General features: G+C 42.9%; 1 protein-coding gene across 3 annotated transcripts in view; it reads left to right on the top strand.

Annotated features, from left to right (window-relative positions):
* Window positions 1-26,035, top strand: part of mtm1 (myotubularin 1) — a 145,989-nt gene that overhangs the window by 55,433 nt on the left and 64,521 nt on the right. For all 3 annotated transcript variants that reach the window (XM_070882840.1, XM_070882843.1, XM_070882842.1), the window contains exon 6: window positions 6,906-7,007. In XM_070882840.1, coding sequence (XP_070738941.1) covers window positions 6,906-7,007 — 102 coding nt within the window. The remainder of the gene's footprint in view (window positions 1-6,905; window positions 7,008-26,035) is intronic.

The following is a 26,035-nucleotide window of genomic DNA, read 5'->3' on the forward strand; positions in this document are numbered from 1 at the left end:
GGTAAGTGTCTTTCCAGCTTGTGGAACAGGAGGAGCAGAAGCCCAAGCTAACCTGACTTCCTCCCCGCAATCCGAAGCCCGAAGCCTTACAACCCGCGATCTCTTCGAACCTCCACCCCCCCCCGCCCAACCATAGTGCAATCACGTCACCCCCACTGTCCCCACGATCACTTCAAACCGTCTCCCGCCCCGCGCAATCACGTCAACTCCACTGTCCCTGCGATCATTCAAACCCCTGCGCCCCCCCCGCCCCCCATGCCCCCATCCTCCACACCATGCCCCTCCCTCCTCTCTGCTCCATAGCTATGGCCTTCCAGTATAGGATTTCTCAACCGACAGTTAGACTGGCTACCGGCTGGGAAACGGAGGAAAATAATTCGAATGACATGGCAGGACCTCTGCATTACCCGCATTTCTGTGTTTCCTGGCCAATATTCGGGACATGGTTTCAGTATAGCCAGCAAAATATTTAATGTAAATTTAGAAGAAGCGCTTTAACAAGGATTTTTTTAAGGACTGTAAATAATGAAAATTAGTGGAGCTATAATATCTCAGGTTGATGGCCCATCTTGCAGTTCTCCGATCTGTAGTTTTGGCTTCTCTTAATGTCCAAATATCAAAAATCAAACGGTTTTATAGGCAGAGTGCAGGTGAAGACTTGTCTTGTCTTGTGTTTTAGTAAAGTTGGTGTATACCCGCTTTGTGACAGTTTAAAATTAGACTCTAAAGAGCAATAGGTAATGCTCAATGGTTCTTGCTATGTACGATGCGTCTTTAAAGGACTAGCGAAATTGCCGTACCAGTATTGGAGAGACTGCCTTCTGTTCATTTCAGCTGGAAGCAGTGTGTTCTTAATTGGCTGCAGATGATTGTAAATCATTTCACGAGGTTTTAGTGATGACCCTGGAGAGAAATGGCTTACCTTCAATAACACATTTTTTTAAAGTTACAAATAAATGCATCCTAAGAGTCAGTTTAAAAATCACTAGAAAACAGGATACAAGAAAAACAGAAACGGCATGCAGTTTCAGCAATCTGGTTTGTATCTCCTGGGACTATGTTCATCCAACATCTGTGTGCTTTGAGTTGAAAATAGATTTTTTTAATACGCTGGACTGGTAAATGTGCAGCCTAGTCTGTGGCAAACTAGGGTGTCCTTATAGCCAACGGTCCTGGGAAATATCAGCTCACAGCAAATTGAGTCAGGCTTTGTATATTTTAATCAGGTTCTTGATGTGGAGCTCAACAAAGTTTTTTTTTTGGTCCTCAAAAAAATATTTGGAATTGCTGAGGTGACATTTGTTTTAAAGCTATGCCAAGAATTTGATTAAAATTAGAGAGACTGTCAGCATTTGCTTGCAGTGCATCAGCTGATTGAATAGCAATCTTTGTAGTGCAGCTGTGGTTTTACTTTTTAAAAAAAAAAATGTCCTACATGAAGAGATATTGCGTTATTCCCAGAAAGGTCACCCATGGGCTATTTAATGTCCTGTTACATCTGGTGCCAGACAGTAGTGTCCTAATGGAATCTACCCCTATGTCATGAAATGCCTTAATTTCTCCTTTGACTAATTTGTGCTGACACGTCACACACATTAACTACGGCTGTGTAATACTGATGCACGTATAACTTCGAAATGTTCTGTACTGGGAGCCATACTAATTGCTGTTGTATTATTTGAATGTCAATTTGCACTTGAGGCATTTGGACGTCAACTATAGCATGAAAGTTGTTACGAGGAGGTCAGATAAACTTTGTTAGTTTTTAAAAATCTGACACTTTAATGTTTTTTCTGCCAGTTTTCTTCCTTGTCCTCCTGTCCTAAAAGTTTTGACTCCTTGGGGCCGAAATTCAGGGTCCATATAAGACCCGTTTTGCAGCGGTAATAGCGCGTCATCAAAACGCACACCGCCTCTCTCCGACCAAAATTTAGTTGAAAAAAATCGTTGCCCCCGACAGCCTTTTCTGTCATCTTGTCTGCTCTCTCTCTGCCCTGGCGGTGCGAGGGCCAAATGCCGCGGCCGCCATCTTTTTTTTTTTTGCTGGCCGACTTCCATGTCGGCAGGACTACTGCTCCCCTGGGTTCGGCTGGGCCTGGCACCCCCTCTTGGGTGCCATGCCACTGGCCAGGCCAAAATTCTCCCTAGTGGCCAAAGATTTTTAAAAAAATGCCTGATACTCTTCCCTTTAACGGGGGGGAGAGAGCCTGGTGACGCACACGCGCTGTGATGTCACCACTGCAGCGCTGGAGTCTCGTTCCCACCCCAACTTCCGCCCCTCAATCAGACTTACCGCCGCACTTCCGTCCCCACTATGACTGACTTCCAGTCCAACGGCAAAAAAAGTACAAAGTCCCGAAAATCACTCCCGGCGGAAAAAACTTCAAAAATAAAGGTAGGTGTGCCAGTTTTCTGGCAGCTCTGAATTTCAGCCCCCTTGCAGGTATAGAGCTCAACTGGCTGCAGTGCTCCTCTGTTGCCTCATCCCAAGAGGTCATTATTAATATGTCAGCCTTGACTGGATATTTGATTCGATATAGTGTATACTGAGCTCAATCTTGTCCTCACTTGACATGCAACAGTGCATTTCCAGAAGTGGCTACTGGATAGTGATCAGGAGCTGGAACCCTGGCCACAGTTGCCCTTCCTTACCTGGTAGTCTTACTGTTGCCTGGTTAACATCAGCTAACTCAACATACACTGTTGATGAAACCTTAGACTTTGCTGGTCTGTACAGTTCACCTTCTCATAGCCTTAACCAATTGAACTGTTGCCTGAGATTTTAAAGGTATGAAAAAGTTGAACATCACCCAGCTTTCTCCCATTCAAAGTATATAATTATCACTTATAAGAAAGTACTGCCTCGCATTCACTGACATTGAATTTCATCTGCCATTGATTTTGCCAATTTCATCATCTTACCAATATTCCTGTGCAGTTTTATTTGGTCCTTAGAGAGAGTTACTTATTCTTCCTATTTTAGTATTAGGATGGATTTTGCAGTCTGTTTGTTACACTTGCACTTGTCCACAGACTTTATGGGCTTTTGCAATGGAAGTTCCTGTCAGCCAACCATCCAAAAAACACGTTGCCCTCTACGGGGCACCTGGGACCTTTGTGAAAAGGACAAGCAACTGTGTACTTCCTTAACCAATCAGATTGAAAGATCGTTCATGAGCAGCGCAGAGTCTGAACCAGGAAGTATCAGTTTGAATATTGAATTCAATGTCAAATCAGGTACAGAAAGTGAAATAAAGAGAGAGAAAGAAAGATGGGATTGAGAGATAAGAGACAAAAAAAATCTCGAACAATAATTAAAATCTGAAGAAATGAGACTCCACACTTGTAAAAGTTAATTTTCAGTGCCAGCGAAGTTGTTTGCCAGTAATTAAGACTTATCACACCATTACACTGGAATGGACAAGCTTTTTATGGTAAGTTTTGTCCATTTCTATGAGGTAAGTATAGGAACTTCATGCTGTTCAATGTATTTAAATGGTGAGTCTCTCGGCGAGATGCTGTTATTGTGCAGCTTCTGGAGGAGCGTGGCAACTCGGACAGAAACTTCCTGATTTCCGTGTTTAACTGCGCATGTGTGGTTGCCGGATGTTGCTGTCTGATTGCCACGTAAATAACGGTGAGCGCTGTTAGCCGCACTTAGTTCTGCAAAATCCGGCTCATTGTCTTCAAATCTGGACACCACTCCCTCGAGCCCTGTATACAAATCATTAATTGCCACAATGAACAGAAGGAGTCTCGGAACAGAACCCTGTAGGATAATGCCAAATACTTGCAACCACTCTGAGAAATTGCCCTTAACACCTCCTGTCTGTTTCCTCCTTTCTCACAGTCTAAATAGCTGCTACTCCCTAATTCCATATCCTTTAATCTCCTGTGTGATACCTTCTTACATAATTTCAAGGGTCTCTGCTATTTCTTACCCCATTTCCCTCAGAAGCCTTGGAGGCATTCCATCATGTTCCAGTGCTTCGCCCTCCTTTCATTTAACTAACTTCTCTAATATTTTCCTTATACTTAGTAATACCTCGCACTTAACTTAATCACTCCGCCCCAGTGCTTGTTGTATTCCCTGTTCTCAGGAACCAGCTCACATTTACCAATTCCCTTTTTACTGATATATTTGTAGAATACTGTTCTTAATATTTTTTGAAATTGTCTCCTCATGCTTTCCTTATCCTCTCTCAACCTCTTTCCTTATTTTCTCATCTCTTATTTTTTGAAATCATTATCATACCTATATGCCCGCCAATTTTAGTTACGTTCTAACCTCTTTATTTATCCATAGTATTCTGCAACTTTTGTAGTCTTTTTTTAATAATATGTACTTATTCTGCACCTTTGCAATCTCCTTTTTAAAAATATCCCAGTACTGATCTCCAGTCCTTTCTACCAATTTCTCTCTCCATCTCATTTTAATTAGATTACTTGCCTTTCTGAAATCTGCCCGATTCCAATCTGGTGTCTTTGCTTTTGTGCTAACATTTTTCTCTTTCTAATTGGATCGTAATCTTATATTATGGTCACTACTCCCAAGGTGCTCACCCACATTTATATTGCACCTTTCACAACCTCAGGATATCCCAAACACTTTCCAACAACAACTTGCTTTTAACATATTAAAACGTCCCAAGGCAGGAGCATTTTCAAACAAAATTTGCCACCAAGCCACATGAGAGATTAGGGCAGATGACCAAAAGCTTGATCTGTGGTAGATTTTAAGAAGCGCCTTCAAGGAGGAAAGAGAGGTATAGGGGTGGAGAGGTTTAGGGAGGGAATTACAGTTTCTCAGAGTGGTTTCATGGATAGAGGATTGGCTAACTAACAGAGAACAGAGTGTCAGGATAAGTGGTTCATTCTCTGGTTGGAAACCAGTAACTAGTTGGGGTGCCGCAGGGATCAGTGCTGGGACCCCCAACTATTCACAATCTATATTAACGACTTGGAAGAAGGACTGAGTGTAACGTAGCCAAGTTTGCTGACGATACAAAGATGAGAGGAAAAGCAATGTGTGAGGAGGACACAAAAAAATCTGCAGAAGGACATAGACAGGCTAGGTGAGTGGGTAAAAATTTGACAGATGGAGTATAATGTTGGAAAATGGCAGACAAAATCGAAGGGCAAGTTATTATTTAAATGGAGAAAGATTGTCAAGTGCCGCAGTACAGCGGGACCTGGGGGTACTTGTGCATGAAACACAAAGGATAGTATGCAGGTACAGCAACTAATCAGGAAAGCCAATGGTATCTTAGCCTTTATTGCAAAGGGGATGGAGTATAAAAGCAGAGAAGTCTTGCTACAGCTATACAAGATATTGATGAAGCCATACCTGGAATACTGCGTGCAGTTTTGGTTTCCATATTTACGAAAGGATATACTTGCTTTGGAAGCAGTTCAGAGAAGGTTCACTAGATTGATTCTGGGGATGAGGGGTTTGACTTATGCGGAAAGGTTGAGTAAGTTGGGCGTCTACTCATTGGAATTCAGAAGAATGAGAGGTGATCTTATTGAAACGTATAAGATTATGAGGGGGCTTGTCAAGGTGGATGCAGAGAGGATGTTTCCACTGATGGGGAGACTAGAACTATTGGACACAATCTTAGAATAAGGGGCCGCCCATTTAAAACAGAGATGAGGAGAAATTTCTTCTGAGGGTTGTAAATCTGTGGAATTTGCTGCCTCAGAAAGCTCTGGAAGCTGGGACATTGAATAAATTTAAGACAGAAATAGACAGTTTCTTAAACGATAACGGAATAAGGGGTTATGGGGAGCAGGCGGGGAAGTGGAGCTGAGTCCATGATCGGATCAGCCATGATCTTATTGAATGGCGGAGCAGGCTCAAGGAGCCGTATGGCCTACTCCTGTTCCTATTTCTTATGTTCTTTTGAATTCCAGAGCTTAGGGCCTCAGCAGCTGAAGCCACGGCCGCCAATGGTAGAACGATTATAATCAGGGATGCGCAAGAAGCCTGAATTGGAGGAACGCAGATATCTTGGAGGGTTGTAGGGCTGGAGGAGATGGGGAAGGGCAAGGCTGTGGAGGGATTTGAAAGCCAGGGTGAGAATTTTAAAATCAAGGCCTTGCTTAACTGGGAGCCAATGTTGGTCAGTAAAAAACAACAACAGCAACTCGCATTTATTTAGCGTCTTTAACAGGAGTATTATGAGATTTAAAAATTTGACACCGAGCCGCATAAGGAGAAATTAGCGCAGGTGACCAAAAGCTTGATCAAAGAGGCAGGTTTTAAAGAACGTCTTGCTCCACTTGACCCACCTCCTTCCCCAGAAGCAGATCCAGCAATGCCTCGTCCCTCAAGAAAGTTTTCCTGAACACACTTCAGAAATTCTTCCCCCTCTCTGCCCTTTACACTATAACCCCAGTTTATAGTAGGATAATTGAAGTCCCCCATTATCACTACTCTATAGTTCTTGCACCTCTGAATTTTCCCTGCAAATCTGTTCCTCTATATCCTTCCCACTATTTGGTGGCCAATGGAATATGCCAGTAGTGTAATTGCCCCATGTTTAGGGAATTGAAATCTCATTGAAATCTCATTTGTTGGCCCTACTCAACTCCCTGATCTGTCTACAGATTTCCTCTTCCATTTTCTTCCCACAATTAGGGATCTGCTGTACAATGCTACAAATGTAACAATCCCTGTGTTTATTATTTGATCTCTAACCACATGTTATTTGCTACTCTCTTTGTGTGATCTAATATGAAACAACAGTTGTGGGGGGGATTTTTTCATTATTTTGCAAATCCGCGATTCTGTGCCTTTATAGCTTTCAAGAGCAGGAGGGAATAAGTAACAATGTAGTATCTCTTATGACAAGGCTGTTCTGTACCTATGACACACTGATATAGCTACTTTTTACTTTTGGCAGGATATGCGAAACCTGAGGTTTGCTCTCAAACAGGAAGGTCGCAGCAGAAAATCCATGTTCGAGAATCTTACAAAACACGCGTTTCCTATGTCGAGTGGCTTGGTAAGGAATTCTATTGTTAATATGCTCTGCCAATAAATAAATTGCAAGATTAACCCAGATTAAATGTAATGACCCTACATGATCCTAGTTCCATTTAGATTACTCGAGCAAAAGCTTAAGTCATGAAATGGAAGCCCTTGATCGAAATGTTTGCCACAGCACTATTGACGGATAGTTTCCATCAAATTGCCATAGATATAAAACTATTTGTAATTTCTAAATTCAAAGCTTATTTTTATTTCTGTTCATGAGGCTGACTTATCTTTTACTTGTGAAATGAAAAACTTACATTGGCTCTGAAGTCCCCTGCTTTTATCATATCTATACTCCACCAGAAAACCAACAAAAAGTATCTAGTTAACAGCGGTTTGTTGTTGCAAGAGCTTGTTTCTATTTCACCATTATTTGAGAACAGAGTGACTGCTGCCAACGAACTGGAAACTGTGCAGTATCGTTCTGTGCATCCGTAACTGCATCAACTTTGACTTCATCTTCGACTGCTGCCTTTTTTTAACCCCTAAAATATATTGTTTGGCAAAATCACTGCAATTTCCTTCATTTCCCCCCCCCCCCCCCCAATATATTGTTTGGAAAAATCACTGCAATTAACCATCATCTTTGTCTCAACTTAGTTTGATGATAAATCAGCTGTCAAGATCCAATGATTGGCATCGGAAACAACCTATAGTGCTCCAAAACGATTGGTCATGGAGACTGCCAGCTAATCAGAACATCGGAGGCCTGACTTCGCCACACCAATAGGTTATGTTGACGCGCTCGGTCTTGCATGTTGCCATGGTGAACAAAAACATTTAAAAAAATATATGACCATAAACATTTCTTCCACATCTCTTTCCCCCCCCCCCCAATAACTTCTAATGTAATTTTTCACTGTTTAGCAAGAGATGAAAGATGTTTACGGCGTGAAACCCAAACCACTTTTTTATAAATCTGCCCTTCCCTAGAATTGTTTTTATTCTAATCAAACGCGAACAACCAAAATAACACGAACTGTGCAGGCACAGCGACTTCAGCTTCGTTGGCAGCAGTCGTTGGCATTTGAGAAAGTGTATTTGAGCTTTTGTCTGTCACTTTGATTGATCTGTTTAAATTGATATCTTTATGAACAAGTTTTCTGGAGAAGGAGGAGGGTTCATTTTGCCATTAAAGACCCAACTCACACTGTGCATCCTTGATAAAGTAAGTTTTATGCAGACACACTTGTTTGAGGATGGTCATGTTTAGTTTATATGGCACTCTCTTAAGTAATTGATGTTGTTAGCAGTAGAATCATCTGTATAGTGCTTATCAGTTTATTTAGGTTAATAGTCTTTTCGGAAAGCATCTTTTTATTTACTTAATATTACAATCGTGCCTTAATACAGCTGCAAACTTAGTTTATAAAAAACAAAGGCAAGATATGTTCCTTACATATTCTAATCATCAACATACATGTACAACATTTTAAACATATACGGAATAAACTTCTCCAAACATAGAAACATAGAAAATAAGTGAAGGAGTAGGCCATTCGGTCCTTTGAGCCTGTAGCATCATTCAATATGATCATGGCTGATCATGCAACTTCAGTACCCCATTCTTGCTTTCTCTCCATACCCCTTGATCCTTTTAGCCGTAAGGGTCACATCTAACTCTCTTTTGAATATATCTAACGAACTGGCCTCAACAGCTTTCTGTGGAAGAGCATTCCACAGGTTCACAACTCTCTGAGTGAAGATGTTTCTCCTCATCTTGGACCTAAATGGCTTACCCCTTATCCTTAGACTGTGACCCCTGGTTCTGGACTTCCCCAACATCGGGAAGATTCTTCCTGCATCTAACCTGTCCAATCCCGTCAGAATTTTATATGTTTCTGAGAGATCCCCTCTCATTCTTCTAAATTCCAGTGAATGTAAGCCTAGTCCATCCAATCTTTCTTCATATGTCAGTCTTGCCATCCCGGAAATCAGTCTGGTGAACCTTCGCTGCACTCCCTCAATAGCAAGAATGTCCTTCCTCAGATTAGGAGACCAGAACTGTACACACTATTCCAGGTGTGGCCTCACCAAGGCCCTGTACAACAGCAGTAAGACCTCCCTGCTCCTATACGTGAATCCTCTCGCTATGAAGGCCAACATGCCATTTGCCGCCTTCACTGCCAGCTGTACCTGCATGCCAACTTTCAATGACTGATGTACCATGACACCCAGGTCTTGTTGCACCTCCCCATTTCCTAATCTGTCACCATTCAGATAATATTCTGCCTCAGTGCTGGGACCCCAGCTATTTACAATATACATTAATGATTTGGATGAAGGAATTGAGTGTAATATCTCCAAGTTTGCAGATGACACTAAGCTGGGTGGCGGTGTGAGCTGTGAGGAGGATGCGAAGAGGCTGCAGGATGACATGGACAGGTTAGGAGAGTGGGCAAATGCATGGCAGATGCAGTATAATGTGGATAAATGTGAGGTTATCCACTTTTGGGGCAAAAACACGAAGGCAGAATATTATCTGTATGGCGGCAGATTAGGAAAAAGGGAGGTGCAACGAGACCTGGGTGTCATGGTACATCAGTCATTGAAAGATCGCATGCAGGTACAGCAGGCGGTGAAGAAGGCAAATGGTATGTTGGCCTTCATAGCTAGGGGTTTTGAGTATAGGAGCAGGTAGGTTTTCAGTTGTACAGGGCCTTGGTGAGGCCTCACCTGGAATATTGTGTTCAATTTTGGTCTCCTAATCTGAGGAAGGACGTTCTTGCTATTGAGGGAGTGCAGCGAAGGTTCACTAGCCTGATTCCCGGGATGGCAGGACTGACATATGGGGAGAGACTGGATCAACTGGGCCTTTATTCACTGGAGTTTAGAAGGATGAGAAGGGATCTCATTGAAACATATAAAATTCTGACGGGACTGGACAGGTTAGATGCAGGAAGAATGTTCCCGATGTTCGGGAAGTCCAGAACCAGGGGACACAGTCTAAGGATAAGGAGTAAGCCATCTAGGACTGAGATGAGGAGAAACTTCCTCACTCAGAGTTGTTAACCTGTGGAATTCCCTACCGCAGAGAGTTGTTGATGCCAGTTCATTGGATATATTCAAGAGTTAGATTTGGCCCTTAGGGCTAAAGGGATCAAGGGATATGGAGAGAAAGCAGGAAAGGGGTACTGAGGTGAATGATCAGCCATGATCTTATTGAATGGTGGTGCTGGCTCGAAGGGCCGAATGGCCTACTCCTGCACCTATTTTCTATGTTTCTCCCTGTTTTTGCCACCAAAGTGGATAACCTCACATTTATCTACATTATACTGCATCTGCCATGCTTTTGTCCACTCACCTAACCTGTCCATGTCATCCTGCAGCTTCTTAGCATCTGCCTCACAGCTCACACTGCTACCCATCTTCGTGTCATCTGCAAACTTGGAGATATTACATTCGATTCTTTCGTCTAAATCATTAATGTATATTGTAAATAGCTGGGGTCCCAGCACTGAACCTTGCGGTACCCCACTAGTCACTGCCTGCCATTCTGAAAAGGACCCATTTATTCCTACTTTTTGCTTCCTGTCTGCTAACCAGTTCTCTATCCACGTCAATACATTACCCGCAATACCACGTGCTTTAATTTTGCACACTAATCTCTTATGTGGGACTTTGTCAAAAGCCTTTTGAAAGTCCAAATACACCACATCCACTGGTTCTCCCTTGTCCACTCTACTAGTTACATCCTCAAAAAATTCAAGATTTGTCAAGCATGATTTCCCTTTCATAAATCCATACTGACTTGGACCGATCCTGTCACTGCTTTCCAAATGTGCTGCTTTTTCATCTTTAATAATTGATTCCAGAATTTTCCCCACTACCAATGTCAGGCTAACCGGTCTATAATTCCCTGTTTTCTCTCTCCCTCATTTTTTTAAAAAGTGGGATTACATTAGCTACTCTCCAATCCATAGGAACTGATCCAGAGTCTATAGAAGTTGGAAAATGACCACCAATGCATCCACTATTTCTAGGGCCACTTCCTGAAAGTCTACATCCCAGAGTACATCAGGCCCTGAGAATTTATCGGCCTTCAATCCCATCAATTTCCCGAACACAATTTCCTGACTAATAAGGATTTCCTTCAGTTCCTCCTCCTCGCTAGACCCTCGGTACCCTATTATTTTCGGGAGGTTATTTGTGTCTTCCTTAGTGAAGGTAGAACCAAAGTATTTATTCAATTGGTTTGCCATTTCCTTGTTCCTCATTATGAATTCGCCTGATTCTTCACTAATCTTTTTCTCTTCACATATCTATAGAAGCTTTTGCATTCAGTTTTTATGTTCCTTGCAAGCTTACTCTCGTACTCTATTTCCCCCCTCCTAATTAAACCCATTGTCCTCCTCTGCTGGATTCTAAATTTCTCCCAGTCCTCAGGTTTGCTGCTTTTTCTGGCCAATTTATATGCCTGTTCCTTGGATTTAACACTATCCCTAATTTCCCTTGTTAGCCACGGTTGAGCCACCTTCCCCGTTTTATTTTTACTCCAGACAGGGATGTACAATTGCTGAAGTTCATCCATGTGATCTTTAAATGTTTGCCATTGCCTATCCACCGTCAATAAGTATCATTCACCAGTCTATCCTGGCCAATTCACGTCTCATACCATCGAAGTTACCTTTAAGTTCAGAAGCCTAGTCTCTGAATTAATTGTGTCACTCTCCATCTTAATGAAGAATTCTACCATATTATGGTCACTATTCCCCAAGGGGCCTTGCATGACCAGATTGCTAAGTAATCCTCTCTCATTACATAAGACCCAGTCTAGGATGGCCTGCTCTCTAGTTGGTTCCTCGACACATTGGTCTAGAAAACCATCCCTATACACTCCAGGAAATCCTTCTCCACCGTATTTCTTCCAGTTTGGTTAGCCCAGTTTATATGTAGATTAAGTCACCCATGATAACTGCTGTATTCTTATTGCACGCGTCCCTAATTTCCTGTTTGATGCCATCCCCAGCGTCCCTACTACTGTTTGGTGGTCTGTACATAACTCCCACAAACGTTTTCTGGCCTTTAGTGTTTCGCAGTTCTACCCATATAGATTCCACATCATCCAAGCTAATGTCCTTCCTTACTATTGCATTAATCGCCTCTTTAACTAGTAACGCTACCCCACCTCCTTTTCGTTCCTGTCTGTCCTTCCTGAATATTGAATACCCCTGAATGTTGGGTTCCCAGCCTTGGTTACCCTGGAGCCATGTCTCCGTAATCCCAATTACATCATATCCGTTAACAGCTATCTGCGCAGTTAATTCATCCACCTTATTTCAAATAATCCTCGCATTGAGACTCAGAGCCTTCAGGCTTATTTTTGTAACACTCTTTGTCCTTTTAGAATTATGTTGTAATGTGGCCCTTTTTGATTTTTACCCTTGATTTCTCTTCCCTCAACTCTTACTTTTCTCCTTCCCCATTTTGCTTCTGCCCCCTTTTTACTTTCTTCCGCCTCCCTGCATAGGTTCCCATCCCCCTGCCATATTATTTTAAACCCTCCCCAACAGCACTAGCAAACACTCCCCCTAGGACATTGTTTCAGTTCTACCCAGGTGCAGACCGACCAGTTTGTATTGGTCCCACCTCCGCCAGAACCGTTCCAATGTCCCAGGAATTTGAATCCCTCCCCCTTACACCATTCCTCAAGCCACGTATTCATCTGAACTATCCTGCTATTCCTACTCTGACTAGCACGTGGTACTGGTAGCAATCCTGAGATTACTACCTTTGAGGTCCTAATTTTTAATTTAACTCCTAGCTCGCTAAATTCAGCTTGTAGGACCTCATCCCGTTTTTTTACCTATAACGGTACCTATATGCACCACGACAGCTGGCTGTTCATCCCCTCCAGAATGCCCTGCAGCAGCTCCGAGACATCCCTGACCCTTGCACCAGGGAGGCAACATATCATCCTGGAGTCTCATTTGGTGCCGCAGAAATAATAGAATCCCCTTATAGTAGAATCCCCTATCACTATAGCTCTCCCACTCTTTTTCCTGCCCATGGTGCCATGAACCTGGCTGCTGCTGCCTTCCCCTGATGAGCCATCTCCCCCAACAGTATCCAGAACCGTATATGTGTTTTGGAGTGCGATGACCACAGGGGACCCTGCACTACCTTCCTTTCCCTGCTCTTCCTGCTGGTCACCCATTCCCTATCTGCCTGTATAACCTTTAGCTGCGGTGTGACCAACTCACTAAACGTGCTATTCACGACATACTCAGCCTCATGGATGCTCCAGAGTGAATCCATGCGCAGCTCCAGTGCCGCAATGCGGTCTGTCAGGAGCTGCAGCTGGACACACTTCCTGCACGCATAGTAGTCAGGGACACTGGAAGCGTCCCTGATTTCCCATATAGTGCAGGAGGAGCATGACACGGGTCTGGGCTCTCCTGCCATGACTTAACCCTTAGATTAACTTAATTTGGCAACACTTCCAAAGGTTTCCTACTGATAAGAAAAAGATAAAATACTCATCAATCCACCAGCCAATCACTTACCCGCTTGGCTGTGACGTCACACATGGATTTCTTTTTACATCTTTGTTTATCTTCTGCCTCTGCACCAGCTAGTTCCTCCGACTGCCCGAACTCTCGGGCCTTTTATAGGCCTCTCGATCTCCCGCTCCTCCGACTGCCCAAACTCCCGAACTCTCGGGCCTTTTGTAGGTCTCTCGATCTCCTGCTCCTCTGACTGCCCGAACTCTCGGGCCTTTTATAGGCCTCTCGATCTCCTGCTCCTCCAACTGGATATCAGAATTTATACAAATAGAAAATTAACAATTTACTATGGTTGTAAATAATTAGCAATATCCTCGAGGCTAATCGCTGCATCACATTTGTCTTCTTTGCTTTACCTGCACTAGCACCCAATGTGAATTAAAAACCACATCATGGTTGTGTTTGTGTTTCCGATGCTATCCAAAGTTCTCCTGAAAAAGTAGACTTTCCAAAATGTGTGTTCTTGGTTTCATTCAATTTCGTCGTGTGTTTATTAATTTTTTTTTAAACTTTGGAGTAAAAACATGTACCTGTGTAAAGTGAAACAGTGTGTGAGCATATATAAAAAGTACTTTTTGGACTTGTTTGGGAGAATGCAGGAAAATGGGAACGTGTAAGATTAACCCCCAAGCAGGATTTAAATTCAATACAGGCAAGAAAGGTTAAGTGGCCCTCCCCTGTAAAAAAAAATATTCGCAATTCTGTTTCTTTTGGACAGCAGCTTTACAACCAATGTCTTGGCACTCTGGTTTGTTATGTCTTTAAATGTTACAATGTGGATTTGCATCTATTATTCCCTCTATCTTATTTCCAATCTTGGCTGTTCAAGATGTACAAAGCAGCGTCTAGGTCTGGATATTTTCCCACAGTAAGAGAGAAAAGGTGAAGTTACTCATCAGTTTTCTGATGATTGACTTGATTGACATTAATGGAGGCTTGGAAATGAGGCACCTACCTGACCTGGGTTCTGTTTTGTTGTGGGGAAAGAAATACAGTTTCAAAAATGTTATCGTTGACTGGTGACATCATATCTTCGAACCATTTCAGTGTCCTTTCATCTTTGGAACCTTTGTTTAAATGCAGCCCAGACAAACTTACTATAAAAGAACTCTGGAAATTGGCATAAATTGACATCAACTTGACAATCTCTCTGAGAGGCCTTAAAGATGGCTGGCATGTTAAATAGAAAAAAATCACTAGTGCATTGATGGGACTATTCTGAGATACAAATTCAGGCATAACATCTAGCAGTGCGATATCTGACATATGACTGGTGTTGATTGGCTATTGGAAAGGTTCTGTTTGTTAACAGTGGCATAATTCACAGTCATCACGAAAACAAATATATTTTAAAACTGCCCATTTGAGTTTACATTATCAAAAAGAAAAATAACTGAAAATTGGTTAACTATTGAATCAGCGAGTTTGTTTGGTCCTCCATTTCAGCCATCCATTTTTATCATCTTTCCTTGAATTGGTTCTGAACTGAATTTCTTTTCAACAACTGCCCCAATCCAATACCACTCCCTTCTATCTTTGCAACGTCCCCTGCCCTTTTGCGAGTGTGGGCAACGGTGGCAAGCTGGAATCTATTTCCCTTCCCTAGTCACCCTGTGAGGTGGCATTGGGCCATTTGTAGTGATTACTTTGACAACAGAGTGGTTTGCTAGGCCACTCCAGATTGCATTAAGAGTCAACCACATATCATGGGACTGGACTCGTGTGGGACAGACATGGTAGAGGTGGCAGTTCCTTTTCTGAAGGGCATTAGTGAACCAGTTCGACTTTTTACAATAATCCAGCAGCTTTCATGGTCACTTTTTTTACCACCATCTCACAAATGACCAGATTTATTGAACTTGCCGTCATGGATTTGAACTTGCAACCTCTAACTCTATCTCCTATCCCTGCTTTATTTTTCTTCCCCCTCTCATGTTTGATGTCCAACCTTTTCTTTTGCTTTAGAAATCTTTTTGCATTAAGTTCACTTTGTGAGGAGCTCTATTGGCAGTGTAATTGGTGGGAATTACTAATTAGATAGTTTAGCTTATGAATGGCTTATTATCTGCATGAAGAATCGATCGCACAGGTTCTTTACTAATGTTTGTAAATGGGAAATATGAAGGCCCGATTGTAATCCATGTCCCTATCTATTATTCAGATTGCTTCGTTTTGAATTTTTAAAATATTCTTAATAGATTAGGTTAGTGAGCGAAACTTGGCGTGATAATCTAAGTGAGGCCAAAAGACAAGTTAATAAATCAGTGCAAGATCCAGAGTGAGAAGGCCATTTCTCCTCAAATAGATTAAATAATGTAGTCTTTACTGGCCTTGTAGACAGTGGCTGAATATGGTGGTCTTATTTCCGATTGTTGGCTGCTGCGATAGGTAATGATTTTGTAATGTTCTTCTGTCCAAACAACAATTATCAATGGTTCATGCAAGCAACGCATGTCATGTTTTTTTAAAAAGATTAATAGCCCTTTTTGTTTTGTTTTATTAAGTTGACTTTCACCCTGTTCTCTTGGACTATGCAGTAGGATTGTGATGTTCCTAAGTTGTGCTGTTTGAGTACAAGCACCTCAGCATTACAGTTAGCTGTGTGATGAGAATACAAATTACTAGCCATAATACAGATGATTCCTTTTAGGCTCCATCATTGTGGCTTTCTCACTTAAGCATCATATGTCTGATTTCTTTTCTTCTTCCTGTGTATGGCGGTATGACGGTAAAGAGAAGGTCACTAATTGATTTGTGGAAAACGGTGACTTTTAAGATTGTTTAATTTCTGCACCATATTTTCTGTTACACTATATGGTTACTAACACTGCTGAAACATCCTCCTTTGTACACTTGTGTAATCATCCTTAATGTATTGAAATGTCAGTGTTTCAGAATCCCAAGAATGAATATTAAAAATAATTTTAGAAGGTGAGGCACTAGAGCAATGGGGAATTCTCTGCCACTAACCATTGTTGAAACCGTCTATAAATTTGTTTAAAAAAAAAATTAGATTGTTTGAAAGAGAGAAATATTAAAGGTACAGGAAGTGAGCAGGAGATGGGGATTAAAATAGGTGGCTCACATAGAGAAAAACACCGATACAGGCTTGATAGGTTGTCTGGCCCGTTTTTGTGCTGCAACGTTCTATAGTTGACCACTTGGGTTACTGCTCTGGATTGCTCTCCAGTGACCCCTGCTGAAAGTGTGCATATGGGTGAGGACAGGATCGGGTGTGGCTGTGATTCCTCCTGTGGTTGAACAGCCTTTATATAAAAAATGTCAGGATGGATGATGTACCGGAGAGCAGCTGATGCCCTGTGGAACAGTAGATTTTCTAGCAGAGCAGGAATCCTTTGCTGGGTTGTTTTCATACAAAGTGAGGAAATTACCCAAACAAAAAATAAATTAAACTCGTATCCCGCGTTAGCAAATAAAGACAGAAAAATGCTTCAAACACTCATCAGGTCGGGCAGCATCTGTGGAGAGAAACAGAGTTAATGTTTCAGGTCGATTCAGGTTCTGCAACACACAATTTTCTGGAAGGCTAAAATACCTGAGGGTGGTGTGGCGGGGGCTGGAGGAAAGAGAGGTTGCAGGTGTTCATCGCCAGAGAAAGTACAAAGTTACTGTGGGGCAATGATTTGAGTCAAGAACTAATTACATTTAAACCTTTGGTAAGCTCAGAAACAGGAGATGTATGTGAAACAACAGCAACTTGTATTTATTGATTGACCTGCGGTCATCTCCCTCCAAAACAGATATACCGTTTTGTGTACTATTGGGGGAGATGACTCATCAGGGGAAGGCAGCAGCAGCCAAGTTCATGGCACCATGGATGGCTCTGCTGCACAGGAGGGCAGGAAAAAGAGTGGGAGAGCTATAGCGATAGGGAATTCTATTGTAAGGGGAATAGATAGGCGTTTCTGCGGCCGCAATCGAGACTCCAGGATGGTATGTTGCATCCCTGGTGCAAGGGTCAACGATATCTCGGAGCGGCTGCAGGGCATTCTGGAGGGGGAGGGTGGACAGCCACTTGAGGTGGTGCCAATAGGTACCAACGATATAGGTAAAAAAACGGGATGAGGTCCTAGAAGTTGAATTTAGGGAGCTAGGAGTTAAATTAAAAAATAGGATCTCAAAGATGGTAATCTCAGGATTGCTACCAGTGCTATGTGCTAGTCAGAGTAGAAATAGCAGGATAGTTAAGATGAATACGTGGCTTGAGGAATGGTGCAAGAGGGAGGGATTCAAATTCCTGGGACATTGGAACTGGTTCTGGGGAAGGTGGGACCAGTACAAACCGGATGGTCTGCACCTGGGCAGGACCGGAACCAATGTCCTAGGGGGAGTGTTTGCTAGTGCTATTGGGGAGGGTTTAAAATAATATGGCAGGGGGATGAGAATCTATGCAGGGAGACAGAGGGAAGTAAAATGGGGGCAGAAGCAAAAGATAGAAAGGAGATAAGGAAAGGTGGAGGGTAGAGAAATCAAGGGCAAAAATCAAAAAGGGCCACATTACAGCATAATTCTAAAAGGACAGAGAAAAACAAGCCTGAAGGCTCTGTGTCTCAATGCGAGGAGCATTCGTAATAAGGTGGATGAATTAACTGCGCAGATAGCTGTTAACGGATATGATGTAATTGGGATTACGGAGACATGGCTCCAGGGTGACCAAGGCTGGGAACTCAACATCCAGGGGCATTCAATATTCAGTAAGGATAGACAGAAAGGAAAAGGAAGTGGGGTAGTGTTGCTGGTTAAAGAGGAGATTAACGCAATAGTAAAGAAGGACATTAGCTTGGATGATGTGGAATCTGTATGGGTAGAGCTGCAAAACACCAAAGGGCAGAAAACACTTGTGGGTGTTGTATACAGACAACTGTGTACAGACTACTACTTGTGTAGTAGTGAGGTTGAGGATGGCATCAAACAGGAAATTAGGGATGCGTGCAATAAAGGTACAGCAGTTATCATGGGTGACTTTAATCTACATATAAATTAGGCTAACCAAACTGGAAAAAATACGGTGGAGAAGGATTTCCTGGAGTGTATAGGGATGGTTCTCTCGATCAATATGTCAAGGAACCAACTAGAGAGCTGGCCATCCTAGACTGGGTTTTGTGTAACGAGAGGGGATTAATTAGCAATCTTTGCGAGGCCCCTTGAAGAAGAGTGACCATAATATGGTAGAATTCTTTATTAAGATGGAGAGTGACACAGTTAATTCAGAGACTAGGGTCCTGAACTTAAGGAAAGATAACTTCGATGGTATGAAATGTGAATTGGCTAGAATAGACTGGCGAATGATACTTAAAGGGTTGATGGTGGATAGGCAAAGGCAAACATTTAAAGATCACATGGATGAACTTCAACAATTGTATGTCCCTGTCTGGATTAAAAATAAAACGGAAAAGGTGGCTCAACCGTGGCTAACAAGGGAAATTAGGTTTAGTGTTAAATCCAAGGAAGAAGCATATAAATTGGCCAGAAAAAGCAGCAAACCTGAGGACTGGCAGAAAGTTAGAATTCAGCAGAGGAGGACGAAGTGCTTAATTAGGAGGGGGGAAATAGAGTACGAGAGGAAGCTTGCTGGGAACATAAAAACTGACTGCAAAAGCTTCTATAGATATGTGAAGAGAAAAAGATTAGTGAAGGCAAATGTGTAGGTCCCTTGCAGTCAGAATCAAGTGAATTTATAATGGGGAACAAAGAAATGGCAGACCAATTGAACAAATACTTTGGTTCTGTCTTCACTAAGGAAGATACAAATAACCTTCCGGAAATACTAGGGGACCGAGGGTCTAGCGAGGAGGAACTGAAGAAAATCCTTATTAGTCAGGAAATCGTGTTAGGGAAATTGATGGGATTGAAGGCCGATAAATCCCCAGGGCCTGATAGTCTGCATCCCAGAGTACTTAAGGAAGTGGCCCTAGAAATAGTGGATGCATTGGTGATCATTTTCCAACAGTCTATTAACTCTGGATTAGTTCCTATGGACTGGAGGGTAGCTAATGTAACACCACTTTTAAAAAAAGGAGGTATAGAGAAAACGGGGAGTTATAGACCGGTTAACCTGACATCAGTAGTGGGGAAAATGTTGGAATCAATTATTAAAGATGAAATAGCAGCATTTGGAAAGCAATGACAGGATCAGTCCAAGTCAGCATGGATTTATGAAAGGGAAATCATGCTTGGCAAATGTTCTGGAATTTTTTGAGGATGTAACTAGTAGACTGGACAAGGGAGAACCAGTGGATGTGGTGTATTTGGACTTTCAAAAGGCTTTTGACAAGGTCCCACACAAGAGATTGGTGTGCAAAATTAAAGCACATGGTATTGGGGGTAATGTGTTGACGTGGATAGAGAACTGGTTGGCAGACAGGGAAGCAGAGAGTCGGGATAAACGGGTCCTTTTCAGAATGGCAGGCAGTGACTAGTGGGGTGCCGCGGGGCTCAGTGCTGGGACCCCAGCTATTTACAATATACATCAATGATTTAGATGAAGGAATTGAGTGTAATATCTCCAAGTTTGCAGATGACACTAAGCTGAGTGACGGTGTCAGCTGTGAGGCGGATGCTAAGAGGCTGCAGGGTTACTTGTGCAGGTTAGGTGAGTGGGCAAATGCATGGTAGATGCAGTATAATGTGGATAAATGTGAGGTTATCCACTTTGGTGGCAAAAACTTGAAGGCAGAATATTATCTCAATGGTAGATTAGGAAAAGGGGAGGTGCAACGAGACCTGGGTGTCATGGTATATCAGTCATTGAGGATTGGCATGTAGGTGCAGCAGGCGGTGAAGAAGGCAAATGGCATGTTGGCCTTCATAGCTAGGGGATTTGAGTATAGGAGCAGGGAGGTCTTACTGCAGTTGTACAGGGCCTTGGTGAGGCCTCACCTGGAATATTGTGTTCAGTTTTGGACTCCTAATCTGAGGAACGACATTCTTGCTATTGAGGGAGTGTAGCGAAGGTTCACCAGACTGATTGCTGGGATGGCAGGACTGACATATGCGGAGAGACTGGATCGACTGGGCCTGTATTCACTGGAGTTTAGAAGAATGAGAAGGGATCTCATAGAAATATATAAAATTCTGACGGGACTGGACAGGTTAGATGCAGGAAGAATGTTCCCGTTGGGGAAGTCCAGAACCAGGGGTCACAGCCTAAGGATAAGGGGTAAGCCATTTAGGACTGAGATGAGGAGAAACTTCTTCACTCAGAGTTGTTAACCTGTGGAATTCTCTACCGCAGAGAGTTGTTGATGCTAGTTCGTTAGATATGGCCCTGACGGCTAAAGGGATCAAGGGTTATGGAGAGAAAGCAGGAAAGGGGTACTGGGGTGAATGATCAGTCATGATCTTATTGAATGGTGGTGCAGGCTCGAAGGGCCGAATGGCCTTCTCCTGCACCTATTTTCTATGTTTCTTTGTTTTTCAGACTGTAAAAGTTGAAATGTAATGGTGAATCCACATAAAACCTTCATAAGACTTCATAAGTTGCTGTACTGTGTGCGGTTTTGTGCCTCAAACTATATGAAAGATGTTCGGGCAATAGAAACGGTACAGTACAAATTCACTAGATATGAGGAAGTGAGACTTAAAACTGGAGCTATTTTGATTGGAACAGAGGAAGTAATGTGTTTTGATAGAGGTGTTAACATTGTGTTGAGATGGGACTGAGTAGATAGAGACAGACTATTTCAAATGATTGAGGTATCTAGCGCTAAGAGATGCAGATATAAAATTAAATGCAAGAGATTTAGAAGAAAAAGCAGGGGAATCTTTTTTCCGCAGAGGGTTGTGAGGCTGTGGAATGCACCACCAACCTAAGTGATTGAAGCAGAGGCCAAGCGAGAATTTAGGAATGGGTTAGATAGGTGGTTGAAGGAATGGGGAGTATGGGTATAGGGTGGGAGCATGTGCTTAGGACCACTGCTTGGGTGGAGAATAACCAACACAGATTGGTTAGGCAGAATGGCCTGTGGCAGAACAGGCTTGAGGGGCTGAATGGCCTGCTTTCTCTGTTGTAATTTTTATGTAAAAGAGGGGGCAATGGACACTGTAGAGAAATTAGATAAGGGATTTAAGCCTAATTAAAAGGTCACTGACCTGAAACGTTAACTTTGTTTCCCTCTCATAGAAACATAGAAACATAGAAAATAGGTGCAGGAGTAGGCCATTCGGCCCTTCTAGCCTGCACCACCATTCAATGAGTTCATGGCTAAACATTCAACTTCAGTACCACATTCCTGCTTTCTCGCCATACCCCTTGATCCCCCTAGTAGTAAGGACCTCATCTAACTCCTTTTTGAATATATTTAGTGAATTGGCCTCAACAACTTTCTGTGGTAGAGAATTCCACAGGTTCACCACTCTCTGGGTGAAGAAGTTCCTCCGCATCTCGGTCCTAAATGGCTTACCCCTTATCCTTAGACTGTGACCTCTGGTTCTGGACTTCCCCAACATTGGGAACATTCTTCCTGCATCTAACCTGTCTAACCCCGTCAGAATTTTAAACGTTTCTATGAGGTCCCCTCTCATTCTTCTGAACTCCAGTGAATACAAGCCCAGTTGATCCAGTCTTTCTTGATAGGTCAGTCCCGCCATCCCGGGAATCAGTCTGGTGAACCTTCGCTGCACTCCCTCAATAGCAAGAATGTCCTTCCTCAGGTTAGGAGACCAAAACTGTACACAATACTCCAGGTGTGGCCTCACCAATGCCCTGTACAACTGTAGCAACACCTCCCTGCCCCTGTACTCAAATCCCCTTGCTATGAAGGCCAACATGCCATTTGCTTTCTTAACCGCCTGCTGCACCTGCATGCCAACCTTCAATGACTGATGTACCATGACACCCAGGTCTCTTTGCACCTCCCCTTTTCCTAATCTGTCACCATTCAGATAATAGTCTGTCTCTCTGTTTTTACCACCAAAGTGGATAACCTCACATTTATCCACATTATACTTCATCTGCCATGCATTTGCCCACTCACCTAACCTATCCAAGTCGCTCTGCAGCCTCACAGCATCCTCCTCGCAGCTCACACTGCCACCCAACTTAGTGTCATCCGCAAATTTGGAGATACTACATTTAATCCCCTCATCTAAATCATTAATGTACAGTGTAAACAGCTGGGGCCCCAGCACAGAACCTTGCGGTACCCCACTAGTCACTGCCTGCCATTCTGAAAAGTACCCATTTACTCCTACTCTTTGCTTCCTGTCTGACAACCAGTTCTCAATCCATGTCAGTACACTACCCCCAATCCCATGTGCTCTAACTTTGCACATCAATCTCTTGTGTGGGACCTTGTCGAACGCCTTCTGAAAGTCCAAATATACCACATCAACTGGTTCTCCCTTATCCACTCTACTGGAAACATCCTCAAAAAATTCCAGAAGATTTGTCAAGCATGATTTCCCTTTCACAAATCCATGCTGACTTGGACCTATCATGTCACCTCTTTCCAAATGCACTGCTATGACATCCTTAATAATTGATTCCATCATTTTACCCACTACCGATGTCAGGCTGACCGGTCTATAATTCCCTGTTTTCTCTCTCCCTCCTTTTTTAAAAAGTGGGGTTACATTGGCTACCCTCCACTCCATAGGAACTGATCCAGAGTCAATGGAATGTTGGAAAATGACTGTCAACGCATCCACTATTTCCAAGGCCACCTCCTTAAGTACTCTGGGATGCAGTCCATCAGGCCCTGGGGATTTATCGGCCTTCAATCCCATCAATTTCCCCAACACAATTTCCCGGCTAATAAGGATTTCCCTCAGTTCCTCCTCCTTACTAGACCCCCCCGACCCCTTTTATAACCGGAAGGTTGTTCGTGTCCTCCTTCGTGAATACCGAACCAAAGTACTTGTTCAATTGGTCCGCCATTTCTTTGTTCCCCGTTATGACTTCCCCTGATTCTGACTGCAGGGGACCTACGTTTGTCTTTACTAACCTTTTTCTCTTTACATATCTATAGAAACTTTTGCAATTCGTCTTAATGTTCCCTGCAAGCTTCTTCTCATACTCCATTTTCCCTGCCCTAATCAAACCCTTTGTCCTCCTCTGCTGAGTTCTAAATTTCTCCCAGTCCCCAGGTTCGCTGCTATTTCTGGCCAATTTGTATGCCACTTCCTTGGCTTTAATACTATCCCTGATTTCCCTTGATAGCCACGGTTGAGCCACCTTCCCTTTTTTATTTTTATGCCAGACAGGAATGTACAATTGTTGTAGTTCATCCATGCGGTCTCTAAATGTCTGCCATTGCCCATCCACAGTCAACCCCTTAAGTATCATTTGCCAATCCATCCCAGCCAATTCACGCCTCATACCTTCAAAGTTAGCCTTCTTTAAGTTCTGGACCATGGTCTCTGAATTAACTGTTTCATTCTCCATCCCAATGCAGAATTCCACCATATTATGGTCACTCTTCCCCAAGGGGCCTCGCACAACGAGATTGTTAATTAATCCTCTCTCATTACATAACACCCAGTCTAAGATGGCCTCCCCCCTAGTTGGTTCCTCGACATATTGGTCTAAAAAACCATCCCTTATGCATTCCAGAAAATCCTCCTCCACCGTATTGCTTCCAGTTTGGTTAGCCCAATCTATGTGCATATTAAAGTCACCCATTATAACTGCTGCACCTCCACAGGTGCAGCCTGACCGGCTGAGTGTTTCCAACATTTTCTGTTTTTTATTTAAGGGAATTAAGCTGTTGTCCTAGAGATGAGCTTTCAAGATGTTTCTGAAGGTGGGGAGAGGTAGCAAGGTGGGAGGGGGTTTGAAACGGAATATGTACATAGAGCTGTAATGGTTGAAGGCTCGGCCACGAACAGTTGGACCAGTGGGTGTGAGTTGGGTTGTAGGGCTGAAGGAGGCCAGAGGTCGGGTTGGATGAGGCCATGGACGGATTTATAAATGAGGTCATGGATTTTAAAATTAATGTAGCGAGGAATAGGGAGGCTGGCAAGGGTAATGCATTGGTGCAGGATGTATTATGGGATAATTAGAGTATTTTAAAAGTTAGGAATGGAAGTTACAAAGGCATCGATTAGAGTTTGTGGTGGTGGAGTAAGGAGTGGGCTATGTTAGAGGTTGAAGTAGGTTGTTTTGCGTTGGATAACTACTTGCAGCCGCTCAATTCTCTCCAGCTACAGCCACATCTTCAATCTTCACTGCTGGCCTCCTCACATTCACCCTACTTATTTCCATCCAACATAAACTACCAGAATCGTGTGGCCCAATCCTCAGCTGCATAAAGGCATGCATTCCCATCGCTCCCATCCATGCCAAGCTCCACTGGCTTCCCATTTGTAAAGTTAATTGATTTAAAGATGTTTTACCTCATCTTCAAATCTCTCCCTCCATCTTCTCTACACTACCTCAGTGATCATCTCCAACGTATGTCTTGGCCACACTCCCTCTGCTCATCCAACACCAGTATACTTCTTTTTCCCACCCCCTGTTTATCAACAGCAGCTACACATTCAGATATGAGACTAGAAGCTGGGGACACTGAGGGAATGCACCATTCAGTTCAGTTTGAGTGAACAGTTGGGAAGAGAATTGCATCGGGGATAGGGTATGAAGTTTCTGGTGGGAACTGAACAGGATGACTTTGGTTTTTCTAATGTTAAATTGCAGGAAGTCTACGATCTAAGGCAAGCAATTCGACGTAACAGTTGTGGAGTTAATGGGTGAGAGGTAAAGTCATCAGCTCTGTATGGAAGCTGACTCAATGCTTGTTGTTAATGTTACTGAGGGGCAGCATGTTGACGAAGAATCGGCGGAAACTGTATTTTGTGCATTATATGTATTGAAGAAGGAATAGAAAAGTTAGAGGTAAAATCTTTCTCAATTGTTCTTGCACACCTCAGACAAATGTAGTGTGAAGGTATAGAGAGTGCGGAATTCCTAAAATGCATTCAAGGTAACTTTTTTAGTCATTATGTAACAAGCCCAACATTGGAGGGGGTGGTTCTGGATTTAGTTTTGAGGAATGAAGCTGGGCAGGTGGAAGGGTTATCAGTGGGAGAGCACTTGGGTGCCAGTGACTATAATTCAATCAGATTCAAGGTAGTTATGGATAAGGAAAAGGATAGATCAGGAATAAAAGTCCCAAATTGGGGAAAGGCTAACTGCTAAGTTGAGAAGTGATTTGGCCAAAGTGGACTGGAAACAGCTACTTGAAGGTAAATCAGTGTCGGAATAGTGGGAGGCATTCAAGGAGGAGATCCGGAGGGCTCGGACCAAACATATGCCCTTAAAGAAAAAGGATGGGAATAACAATTCTAGAGCCCCCTGGATGTCTAGGGACTTAGAGGAGGATAAAGAAATAAAGGGAAGCTTATGTCATATACCAACGGCTAAATACTGTAGAATCTCTGGAGGAATATAGAAAGTTCAGAGGTGAAATTAAAAAGGATATTAGGAATGCTAAGAGAGAGCATGAAAAATTCTTGGTAAATAAAATCAGGG

The sequence above is a fragment of the Pristiophorus japonicus genome, chromosome 6 (assembly GCF_044704955.1).
Source record: "Pristiophorus japonicus isolate sPriJap1 chromosome 6, sPriJap1.hap1, whole genome shotgun sequence".
In the NCBI taxonomy this organism is placed as follows: Eukaryota; Metazoa; Chordata; class Chondrichthyes; family Pristiophoridae; genus Pristiophorus; species Pristiophorus japonicus.